Here is a 13112-nt window from a genome sequence, read left to right as displayed (position 1 = left end):
CATATATTGAAGTGAAAAACTTCACATGGAATGGTAAAAATTTTCCTTAATATAATATACAGTGATTGATTACTATTAACTAATGAAAATAAAACTAAATGTCTGGCAGACCAGGAACCTTTGTTGGTGCCTCTCAGGTTACAAAAAATATATCAATGGACCTGGAATACCAAAGTTGGCAGAAACAGGAACCTTTAGGTTGGCTATGAAGTTTTGGATTTAATTTGTCAAGAAAAAAATAATCATTGATGTTGAAAACAAGACACTAGGTATTTGTAGGAATTGTTAAAATAAATTGAAATTCTCTTTATTTTTTGGTGTGTGAGTGTGATGGGTATAATTTGGGTTTGACAAGATAAGATTTGCCTTGCTTCACACGTGTCCTTTCAAACAACTGCTAGCTCTGTTTTGCTTTTTTGATTTCCCAAACTTCAAAGTTAACTTGGAAATAAAAAGATCATAACTTTGCTTTTAAAACAGTTTATATAACCTTATTTTTCATTGTACTTTTAGAAGCATGTACTGCCTACTCCGGTAAAAATCAATTCTCCTATTTTAAAATAACTTAAGTTTGTAAATTTTGGACTAACTGAAGCTACTGCTACAATGTTGGTACTATATATGTAACTTATCAATCATTTGCCCAGGTATTCCAGTAGAAATTTTAAACATGGATGACAGATCCATCCAACTTTTTGAAGAGGCTCTAAAAGATGGAAGGGAGGCAGTATACAGCATACGAATTATGGTTGTTGGACATGTTGGTGTAGGCAAGACCACCCTGGTCAAACGACTTCTTGGGGAAGAAGTAAACATTTCTGACAGATGTAGTACAGAGGGCATAGATGTCTATGTCAACTGCTGTGATGTTTCTTTATCGACCTGGGAATGGACAAGACGAACACAAGGTATTTGCGTATACACAAGCATAAAAGATCCTCTGTTATGTATTTATAAGTAGGTTATGAAGTGAAATTTATCATATTATACTCTTGTCTGTCCATTCTAGTGTCAAAATTATGTGTTGTGTGATTTTACATCATGCTAACTCATGTATATGAAGCTGTGTGTGCACAAGTTACATATTTGCTTTTAATTACAATTGGCTTACAGTATAACACTGCATTGTTTCATACTTTTAAGGATTATCCTTGTTAGGAAATCTTAAGAGTGTATGACAGTGTGCTTATAGTAGCATATAAGAGTAAATGCCTTTCACAAAAGCTACAAGCCATGTTTGATTATGTTTGATGCCTTCCTGATTCAGTTTATTAATTTATAAATATACCAACTGGCTGCTCAGCCATGATTATTATCTAGATGTGTAAACGAAAGCTTTCTTGAGTACTCTTAAACTAACTCTACAAGTATCAAAATGGATTAGACATGGTATATTTCCAAGTTTCATTTTATGCTTTAGAATTCAGTCGGAAAGGACACAAGATGCAGAAAAATAGCATAAATTGTAAAATAAAGGTTGAAAATGAAAATATTGTTAAAAAACTCATTTTAATATTAAATAAGTAAAACATTTACCCCAAAAATGTTTTTATATACTTCAAATTGAATTTCATGAATCTGTCATTATATTAGAATAAAACAATTATCTTGGGCTATCAGGGAAAAGTTTCCTAGCTAAAAGAGAACCACCCAATTAAATAGGTAAAACATTTAAAGCATGCTATATTTATGCATATATTATTATATAACTTTTATTATGGAGTGTAAAATAATAGAGATGACATCCTTTGATACAAAAAGTTAGAGATCCATGAGATTAATATGAAAAAGTACTTTGGATCCAATCACACTGGAAGTGTCCCATGCACTCTGAGTTTTAAATACAAATAACGTATGAAGACTTATTTTTATGTTGAATTGTGCATGTCGCAAGGGCTGGCAATTTGTGATGACTATCAATGTCAAGAACAAACTGTCCACTGTTATAATTTTTGGTAGTATTGGATGTCTTCACAGACAGTCCATTTCAAATGTCAGAAATTTTGTATTCAAGACACTGCCAGTCATGAAGGATTGGTGTGCACTTTTCACATACTCATTTCATCTAATACTGCTGCAGTCTGTATCAAAGGCGGTTAAAATGGCTTTGATAACTTCATTCTAGTGTCATGCTGGAGCGCTAATCGCATGCTTCATACCAGTCCTTACAAATCGGAAGTATGCTTACTTTGTATTAAATCATAGTAAGACCAGAAGAAGTGCTTACTTTGGAAAAAAGGACAACTCATTAAAAAGTCAATAGTTTTTATTTGTTTAATTTTTCATCAGTAATATCATGACAGTTACTCTGATATATTTGTGTATCTCATGATGAACAAAGATCTCATTGGAAGAAGGAAATATAAGTCAGTATACCAGACAGTATACCTCGAAAGAATCCGTACACTCTTTCAGGGTAATGGATCTACCAAGATTTGATGACCTTACATTCAAGACATGTTTTGTTACAAATTTCTTATCCAGTATTTTCATAAAATGGCTTGAGCCATGAAATCAGGATTCATTTACAGAAATTACATGGGAGGTGAATCTGCCCATTGCTTGTTGGAGTTTATTGTTCATTACCTAAACTTGCTACAAGGATATGGTGAAATCAGTACTGCTTCATGACCAAATTGACTCTCTCCACATAAACTTCTATTTGTTATACAGAAATTTAATGCTGATTTTCTTGAGGGTTAGTTGATATCCATTAACAATTTATTTCTCTGGGGCCTGCTGAGTTGTTTGTTCTATGCTGGAGTTGTATTGATGTTTATGTTTTGGTCTAATTGGGGGGAGTTTGTGGTCATGTTTTCCACATAGAGCATGGGTATGGTGTCATCTATTTCCTCGTATTCGTAGGTTTTGTTACAAAAACCAGCCGCTCTGTCTTTTTATCTTGCTTGACACAGTCGTACAGTTTCTTGAGAATGAGCGCAACGACTCGGGATTCCGAATTGTAGTTTTATTCCAGGTTGGAGCCCAGCATAGAATCTGTGTGAATAGCCTTGGCTGAATAAATATTTTCTGGTGCTTAATAATAATAATAATAATAATAATGAACATGAGTTAAAAATGTTACAATCTAATAGGAAGCCTCGGAGCTGAATCACGACAAGCAACCAACCACGTCATAATATTCCTCCAATGAAACGCCCGAAATCTATTTTAATTTCCCAAGTGTACATTTAGATAATTTCTACAAAGATTTTTACACCGAAATAATGTGTTTACTGAAATTGCTAAAAATGACAGTTTGGGACACGTATTAAGTCGCGAACGTTACCGAAGAAGACCGCATGACAAGGAAGTGAACATGTGTTCGGAGCGAGAGAAAAAATTAAGAGAAAATCACAAGTTAAACGCAATGATATAGCAAAACTGAGGAACGGATAATTTAACCACTTTCATTGGGTATCGTGTGGTCTGAAATGGTTAACTAAAAATTGGTACTTGGTCAAATCAAACATGTTCAAGGCAGCGGACACTTTACCCCCTATTTTCGATAACCGTCGAAATTTGGCAGGGTCCAGTTTTTATGTACAAATTTAATGCTGCAATCAGTGACCTAGTATAAAAAATCATAAAAAATCAAATACACAAGTGAGGTCAAAAAGGTCCATATTTTTAGATACCTATATTAAAACAATAGATACCTATATTATCAACATACTGCAGAGCAACTATGGAAGGTGTACATGCCTGACATCAATTTCAAGAACAACACAAGCCCAAAACACCTAGTTCACAAATATATCCATATATATAAATACTAAACAATAATAGCTGAAAAAGTCACACCATAGCCTTAAGTTCAGAAATTTGCCAGGGGCCAATTTACGAAACTGGACCCTGCCACCTTAAGAATTTGGCTAAAAATGGTTTATGTCAAACGTTGTGTACATATCACATATTTAGACATGATCTAGTACAATGGTATAAATGAAAACTTTTTGTGCACAAAACTAAAAATGGTATTATGCTTTTGAAAAAGTTACCTCTTTGTGGCAAAAAGCACTGCATTATTTACATTGTGAATTATGACTGACTGCATTTCTTGAAAGATTTCAAATTGTTTGCAACCTACAATGCTTTTGGTCTTTGTTTACCACCATAGCGTCAGTACAAAATCAAAATTCCTTTACAATGTTTCATGAATGTCAAGAAGAGATCTGGAAGTTATAAATTTTAGGAGGGAATGACAGAAATGCTATGTTAGGTGTCGGTGACAGAAGTGAAAAGTTTCTATAAACTCTTCTAGCAAACTTAAAGAAATCACACATTTAAGTAAATCATGTGCTTTAGAAGTACTCTTAGACTAATATAAAAGAAGTGGTTCCTAACTTTTCATTATCATTCTGGAGATGCTAATAGTAGCATCAGTGTTGTGTCAGTGTGTGTTGTGGGGGGGGGGGGTAATCGCAACACAAGTCTAGCTAGTCTGGATAAGTCAAAGTTTAATCAGTTAACATTAGACAATGCTGGAATATTGATATACTGATGTGTGGGACCCTAAAACTTACAAAGTGACATATCAAATAAATTAATTGATACATAGCCAATGAAATTGACCATACATATACAAATTACTCAATACAATTTAACAGAGAAATTTCTTCTCAGACACCAATTTACTTACAACTGATTTTAATGTTTTCTGGAGTTTACAAAATCATAGTAAATAATAAGATAAGGTATAGAACAAATATTTAAAGTGGAAATTTCAGTTCAAGGTAAAAATCATTTCACCGGCTTGGCTTTTGATAAGCACGTACCATAAAACAACTCCTGCAGAAGCTAAATCTGTCTGTCAAAGTCACTCTCTTGTGCACTTAGATCAGAATGAGTATCTGGATGAGATTGAAGCTATTGTTTCTTTCAGCATGACTAACCGATTAATCCTAATCTCCTACCATGCAAACTGAGACCTGCAAAAAGAAAAGAAACCAGTGATATTGATGTACTTTTAACATTCAGTGAAAACATAAGACTTTCAGAGGAGAATCTGTATGTGTATTGTCAAATGCATGAAGCTGCCACTTAATTTTAAGCTTTTCCCCCTTTGTTAACTGAACCTAGAAATTTCAAGATACATACATAACACTGAAACATTTCTATTATCACCTAAGTGTGAGATATGAATCTCTTATGTCAACTTCAGAGTGGGGTCATGAAGGTAGAAACTATGTCGGTGTGCTAAAACTTTCATTCTTTTCACCAAAATATAGCAAGTAATATGCCATATGCATCATTATTTCTAAGATTGTTCAACTGGTGACATTCAATGTTCACAACAGTATGTTTACGTATGATTCATCTGAATTCTATCTGCTCCTGTGGAGTTAAATTACTTTAAAGAATACATGTTGGCATGCTATGCAATTGTTTAGGTGTGTCTGTATTGAAATGTGAATATTATTCATAAAAATAGGGGTGCAAAACCTTGACAGCTACAGAAAATGCAAGACAATACATTATGGTTACCATTTTGTTCCCATATTTAGTAAGTTAAGTCCAAAATATGCTACTTTGTCATGATGTAAACAGTTCTCACATGGAGGTACAAAACACAGTTACCTCCCTCTCCAAAGAGCATTACATACAACACTAAGTGATATATGGAAAAAGGAAGGAGATATAATAAAGTTAATGCATACACATTATTTAAATAAACACAAAGAAACAAAAAAGTATAATAGATGTGGCTGACTGCACCATCCAAAAATTATGAATTTTCCTTAAGGGGGCAGGGTCCAGTTTTTATGTACAAATTTAATGCCGCAATCAGTGACCTAGTATAAAAAATCATAAAAAATCAAATACACAAGTGAGGTCAAAAACGTCCATATTTTTAGATACAAAAATAAAACAAAGCATAAGAATAGTATTCACTTGACGAGAGAAGTCAATGGCAGTTCACAGCAGAAGAGGTTTATGCACCCCGACCCCTATTTTATACCTGCATTTTTCACATCCAAATGCCAATTTTGACAGCATGTGGTGCTCACAGTGCAAACACAAGCCTTTCCCTGGATGAAAATTTTGAAAAAAAAAGTCTACTAAATAGTTTGATGCAATTCAGAATAGTTGTTATCCAAGCCGTTTTTTAGATACTCTAGTTGCCTTGAACCCACGTGTTTACTGCTATGGGAGGCTAGCTCTTCTTCCTGGCCAACTATTGGTATTTCACTATCAACATACTGCAGAGCAACTATGGAAGGTGTACATGCCTGACATCAATTTCAAGAACAACACAAGCCCAAAACACCTTGTTCACAAATATATCCATATCTGTAAATACTAAACAATAATAGCTGAAAAAGTCACACCATAGCCTTAAGTTCAGAAATTTGCCAGGGGCCAATTTACAAAACTGGACCCTGCCACCTGTAGACTATATCAGCTGAAGGTAAAATTTGAAGCAAATAAGAACATAAAAAGAGGAGAATCTTAATTTTGAATCCTATGAGAAATTCATTATGAATGGTTTCATTAAATAAGATCGAGACTAGGTTTGACAATTTCTAATGTGTGCGTGTGTTTATACACAAGCACTCTTCTTCCAATTAAGTGCTTGGCTTCTATACAGACATTGTCGCACTGTGGTGAACTATGTACAGATGTGAGGGAAGGCTCAAATCACTAGATACTTCATGTTGCAGTATTAAAAAGCATTTTACCCTACCCTGGTGATTTGTAATGATCATAATTTTTAAACAAAGCCAACAAGAATTTGATATGGTCCTCCTGACTCTGTGAATAATCATTATTATATTAATCATAATTTTTGAACAAAGCCAACAAGAATTTGATATGGTCCTCCTGACTCTGTGAATAATCATTATTGGTTGCCAGTTGTGTGTAATATTCCTAAGCATTTGACTTTTGTTATACTCTTAGTCGACATCAAAACATGCTACACAGTGCCGTTAGTTAGTCTGTAAGACCCATACCCACCCACCCCCCCGATGAAAAATATTGCGTGATGTGTCTTACATTGGAGGACTACGCTACCATGGTGATCTGTAATGGTCATACATTTTAAACAAGGCCATCAAGAATTTGATATGGTACAAAACGTTTTCCTCCTGCCTCTGTGAATGATTACATGAAGATTATATGCTAAATATACCCCAGAATTATGCATAAAACATTATTTCTGTAAAGCAGTATTATTTCATATACAGGAAGAGTAAAGCAATATTTTTTTTTATTCCAGATTAAAGAAGTTTTAATTATGACAGAAGAATTAATTTTTATTTATGTTGAGTATCTTATGATAAAACGTATGTGCATCACATGTTAACATGTAGCAAGCATCATTCTTGCAATCGTCCTTCTTTTTGATAGATTTGGTCATGTTTTGGATGGAATTTTGCTTGGGTAAGATTTGAATGTGTCCAGAATTTTAACAATACTGGACTTTTCATATACTTTTGACATTTTAATATCCTGTTCTGTTATTAAAGTGAATATTGATGTAACGCAGAGGTCGCATAGTGTAATTTGTGTATCCTAAAATTTGTACTAAATTATTGGAGACAGTGGCTGCACCATCTTCATGGAATTTAGGCATTCGAAGGTTAAAGTCAACATGACGAACCTAATAATGACCTTGTTTTTCTTTATAAACTTTATTCTTGATCTCTGTGGAATGCGAGTAACTTTCTTCACTGGTTAGAAAATCTACAGTAAAAATCAGGGAATAAATAATAACATTATTTTCTGCTTAGATTGTAACGATGCTGCTTTCTGTTTATTACAAGTAACTTTCGGAAAAAAAGATACTATTTACTTAGGGACAGTGAGCTGCAATAACAGCTTAATGACTCAGTTTGTGTTGTGATACCTTAAAGCACAGGAAAAACAATGGAGAAATCATCAAAACTATTTCATTGAAAAGGTGGAGAAATATTTTTTTTTTTAACTGTTACAAAGTAATAATGAAATCCAGGGATATATGCATTCTGTGGGCCATTGTTTTGTCTTAGATTTTATTGTTATTTTCTAGAAATATGCAGCATTGGTGTCTTTCATTTGAATAAAAGATCATTAAAAAATCCTACTGGGATGGTACATGTGCCCAGTTTGCTGTTTAAATTTCATTGATAACTTCATTGCTTGATGCAACTTAAAATTCAGCTTTATTTGCTTATTTATTCAGATTCTGAACAGGATTATCGATTACTGCGCCTTGCGAGAGTCTTGAATGAGCAGCAATCAATGAAGGACAAGGCCACTCGTGAGGAACAGGTGACAATTCCTCCTCAAGGAGAGACAACTCATATGAGCCATGAAGTGGCTCATATTGCTGTTGAAGGCGAGGAATCAGAAGTACTATACATCCGTTCTCCTCAGCATGATGTTGGCCTAGATCTTTCATCTACTGCTAGTCAGCAAGAAGAATCCCCCCCAGCATTAGCTCAGATGGCACCCATTCAGCCAGAAACAAACATGATAGCCATGCTAAAATTGTTGCAGGAAAATGTTTATAAACTGAAACAAGATACAGACACAACTTCACCACTGACAATGTGGGACTTTGCAGGCCAGTTCGCCTTTTACACGACACACCAGACATTCCTGACAAGACGAGCCATCTACCTCTTGGTTTCAGATATAAGCAAAGAGCTCACTGATTTTGTAGCTGATGAGTGTTACTTTGATAGTGTTGGAATAATGAAGTGCAAAGTTCATGGTGAGTTCTACTACTACTCTGCCTGACTTAAATAATAAAACTTTTATGTTCTTAGTTATTTTATACAATAATGCAAAGTCAGCACAGTTTTATTTCCCAAGAGGAAAGAAGAGACAATAGAAAGTAAAGAAAAACTTGTCAATCCAGGCTTAGTTGAACCTTGGCATGGCAGTTGCTTTGGCATCCATGTGCTTTCCTTTTAATTCCATGAAATTGTTCCACCTTCTTTGTATATGGAATTTAACTTCATTTTGCATTTATCTTTATCTAGATAAAAAATGTAAATTATACATAACAAGTATTAATTGAGCTATTGGAAACAATTTGGGAGACAAATTAGATTTGTTCCTATCCAGGAAAAGCCATGAAATTCTGAGAAAAGGTTGTGGTGGGATGAGGGGCACTGCTGGACATTTTAAGCCAACACTTGATGACAGAAAAAAAAATACATAATTGGGTCCTAATTGAATATCTTGTTTCAGGTTTAATACCATTGTTTAGTGCATGAGATAAACATGGTGGCCAGTATAAATGGTGGCAGAAGAACCCAGTAAAGTCCCAGTAAGAAACACTGACCCATAGGAAGCTGATTATAATTTAGTGAATTTTTACTGGAATTTTCAGGGTTGTAGGACTCTCCATTCAGTTCAGATACAGCATGAATCATTTGGTTGATAGCCCTAAATATATTTGTACAGTCAGTTCATGTGCTCAGGCAATTTGAATAGTAAAGTAGTAGTTACATCTTGGTCCAACTCTATATCAGTGTCCTTTCCTATGTGGAAGATAAGAAGATCTTTGTAAATATTGGAGGAAGGTAATAAATTTAATCTTCCCGAGTTTGTTAATTTAATGAAAATTTATTGCAAAAGGTCACTGCTATTATAAGGTAGTTGACACTAGGAACATGTTGTTAAGCATTATTATCAATAGCAACCCTTACCCACCCCATCTTTGAAGTGATTGTTACTGTCAGTCCTTGCTAAATATTTAGAAATCTATGAATTTTCAACGTAGAATCCCATCTTATAAGTGGGTTTGAAAATGTATCAAGCATACCTGTCCATCATCAGATTATATTGAAAGTCGATGTTTGGACACCAACCAGACACAGGCAGGGTTCATCAAAACCACTTCTCCTACTCATTGTCCAGTGCCAAGGAAATTTGACTACTTATCCCTGAATCAAGTAGATGCAAATAGGAATGTTGAGAATAGCTGTGAATTTTAAACCTTAAGCAAGCTTTGAAGCTTAGTGTTACTTAACATATGGCATATATAAATTATGCCAATTTGTCAGTCCAGAACAGGTCACAAAGAAAGTTGCATTTTACACATGCATGTGTTGCAGACTTGTCACCAATATTGGTTTCTGGTCATGAACGTATTGTATTCAGAGTGATGACAGTATATGAAGATCTCTTCTAGTATCAAGCTTGTATTGAGTGCCAGTGTTTATTTTAGTAACAGTGTAATTAGTATTGTGACAAATCTACTGTGTTGAGTAAAGTGATAAACTGACTTCGACAAGTATCTATGGAGACTCATTTGCCCCCAAGGCATGCTTTATCAACCAAAATGATTTTAACATTAGAAGAAATGAATTGCATCCAGGAAAACACCAGTAAATTTTTATTTCAAGTATTGTGTAAACCTTGTATACAGTCTCTTTGTATAACTAATTTTTACACTACAATATTTGAACTTATTGCAATATAGCCTCTGAAATATAGAATTGAAATATTTAAAGGGGATATATTTTGTTGAAAGAGCAGTATTATATTTGACTATTACGGAAATTTGAAACTTAAAACATGGCCCTTTGTATGCCCACTGTAAAGTGGAGAGCAATTTATTATCACACTGTCCATCTGTCAGAGCATCTTTTTGTTCCAAGTTCACATATATCACATTAAATATCGAGTCCATCACCTTCTGCATCTTGAATTTTGGCTTAAAGGTCAAGGTCACTGATTCAGGGAAGACAGCTGTCTCCTTAAAATAACTCAGGTTTTCTGAAATATATAGTTATAAAATATTGTGGATAGCTTGCATGAAGGATAAAAAAGGACTTTTATTAATATTGAAATTAAAAGGTCAGTGTTATTAAAGTACAATAATGGTTTCCACGCAATAACTTGAGTTTGCTACCATATACGGCATCAATTTTAAGCCCAAGTGCTTCAAGAAAAAACTAGAAAATAATAGTTTCCTCTCAATAATTTGTGTTCTTTCTGATTTTCTGTGACCACGTTATGTAGATGGTTTATACTTGGAGTGGGAAAACCCTGCTACTGATTTGAACCCAATAGATCAAAGGTCAAAATCACTGAGACTGAAAGAATAAAAATGTTATTTTGCACTTTGGCATAAACTTTACATCACATCCTTCAAACAACAGCTGTAGATGGCATGCACTGGGTGTCAAGTAATAACATGGACCAAACTCATTAGGGTAAGGAAAAAGTTAATTGATACTGGGGTCTAAAGATCAAAGGTCAGAGCTATTGTTACTGAAAAAAGTGAATAGATTTTGCACTAAAGTATACATACACACACACGCACAGGGTTCCCACGCTACCAGGAAATCGGGAAAAAGTCGGGAGAAATTATAATTTTTTTCCTCAGCATGAAAAGTTTTTGAATTGCACAAATATTAACGAAAGTTTGGGGAAAACATGGGAATTTTCTGCCATCGCTTGATGCCTGAAACAATCATGTATTTGAGTTGCAACTAAACTGATCGCGAGTTAATTTATCGAGTTCTAGCCTGAATATTCGGAGTGTGCGGTATGGATCGTTTGGTTGCTTGCAATAAACATATATGCTCAGTCAGTCCTAATGCTGAGTGGATTAGACTTTTATTTTCAAAGTCAGCTTGATTTCCATATCTTCCCTTACATGGAAGGTATGAATACCAGTCTAGCATCACAAGAGGCCAACGTGGTGGTGGCAAAGCATAGCCGCTTACCAGATGGCCTAGCAAATTTTAAATCTTGTTGGAAAATATTAAAAGAAAGTTGTATACTGGTTGTAATAAAAATACAAAAATGAAAGAACACAAAATTTTCCATGTTTATGTATACCAAGAACAACTTCTGGAGTTTTGTTGTATCACGTGACTACCACGTTGACATCTGCTTTCTGCTTGATAAATCAGACTGGCTGTATTGCTGGTTTTTACAAAAGGTATCTGACTTTCATTTAATGTAATTGAATTTCTGTACAGCAACATTAGAAAGGAGTTTGTTATTGATATCACATGATTATTGGACTTCCGATGTTGTCATTTGAGATTTGTCAAGTTTTATGACTAGTAACGTAAATGGTGAGTACTGGGTCAGGTTTTATTTATGCCATAGTCTTGTCTTTCAGCGGATTAAAGACATAACGATTATAATACTTGCTATTTCTGAGAAAATACATTATTTTCCCATTCATTTCGTGCAGGTATAAGTTGATGTAACATAAGTTTAAATGTTCTAGGCTCTCTGGTAAGCTACTACCATATGTCACTATGGCACGGTGGCAGCAAATTCAAAATTTCTATATGCAATTGCAATGATCCAATGCCCCAACCTAAATGCCCAAATATGAAAATTGGATGGTAATATTTGGAGAAAACCCGGATTAGAAAATGGACTGCCATTTGTTTTAAGTGAAATTTTTTGTCCAGATTGTTGACTCTCAGAGCTGAAATGAGGAATTGTCATCCCTTGTATTATATATCAGAAACAATATTTTATTGGCCCCTGTATCAACACAGGTTTGGGGACTGCTTTAATGAATTACAAGACAAATTGATTTGACAGAAAATTCAGTCCTTGTTTATTCAAAAGTGCATAATTTTTAAGGTCTTTTGTCAAAATTTAAATCAATCCTTTTGAATGTCTCTTAAATGATGGATTGTTAACCAGATCGTCTTAAAGAGATTAGGTTGTTTGAAAAATCTTGTTTGGGGTTTTATTGGCACAGATAAATTCATGGTTAAACTGTTTTCGTTGCAAGACAAGATTCTAATTATTTGCATGTATTGTTTTTTATACTATAGTAGGAAATGTTTACTTGCTATAAAATGCAAATATATATATTGCTATAGAATTCTTTAGAATTTAAGGTTTGATAGGAAACAAAACTAATTTTATGTTCATTATGTTGTTCCCACATAGCAGCATGATGCAGGTGAGCGAGATAAAGTTAGAATTTTTATTCTGTAGATTGAATTGGCTTTATATGACAATTTATAGGAATATAATCAAACTTGTTTCGTACGATACCTTTTGTGGTTTTGTACATGATCGTCTGTTCCGACTTAGATGCTTTGAAGAGTCTTGAAAGAGAAACATCTTTAGATTTAGAAAATGCATGTTTTATAGTCTAAAATTTATTTAATTCCAATCACTTATGGTCA

The 13112-nt window shown here is 34.1% G+C and overlaps 1 protein-coding gene across 5 annotated transcripts in view; it reads left to right on the top strand.

Moving 5' to 3' along the window:
* The window catches only part of LOC149774801 (uncharacterized), a 119252-nt gene that overhangs the window by 26570 nt on the left and 79570 nt on the right, over nucleotides 1-13112 (top strand). For 4 of the 5 annotated variants that reach the window (XM_089944907.1, XM_089944904.1, XM_089944905.1 and 1 more), the window contains 2 exons: nucleotides 648-908; nucleotides 8168-8701. In XM_089944907.1, coding sequence (XP_089801033.1) covers nucleotides 648-908; nucleotides 8168-8701 — 795 coding nt within the window. Of the gene's footprint in view, nucleotides 1-647; nucleotides 909-6974; nucleotides 7074-8167; nucleotides 8702-13112 lie in introns of those variants that run through there. The other variant, XM_089944909.1, reaches the window with a different exon arrangement.

The sequence above is a fragment of the Sinohyriopsis cumingii genome, unplaced genomic scaffold (assembly GCF_028554795.1).
Source record: "Sinohyriopsis cumingii isolate HCF-2022 unplaced genomic scaffold, ASM2855479v2 utg000160l, whole genome shotgun sequence".
Taxonomy (NCBI): Eukaryota; Metazoa; Mollusca; class Bivalvia; order Unionida; family Unionidae; genus Sinohyriopsis; species Sinohyriopsis cumingii.
The sequence above is the reverse complement of the archived record's forward strand: the minus strand, read 5'-3'. Positions and strand labels throughout refer to the sequence as shown.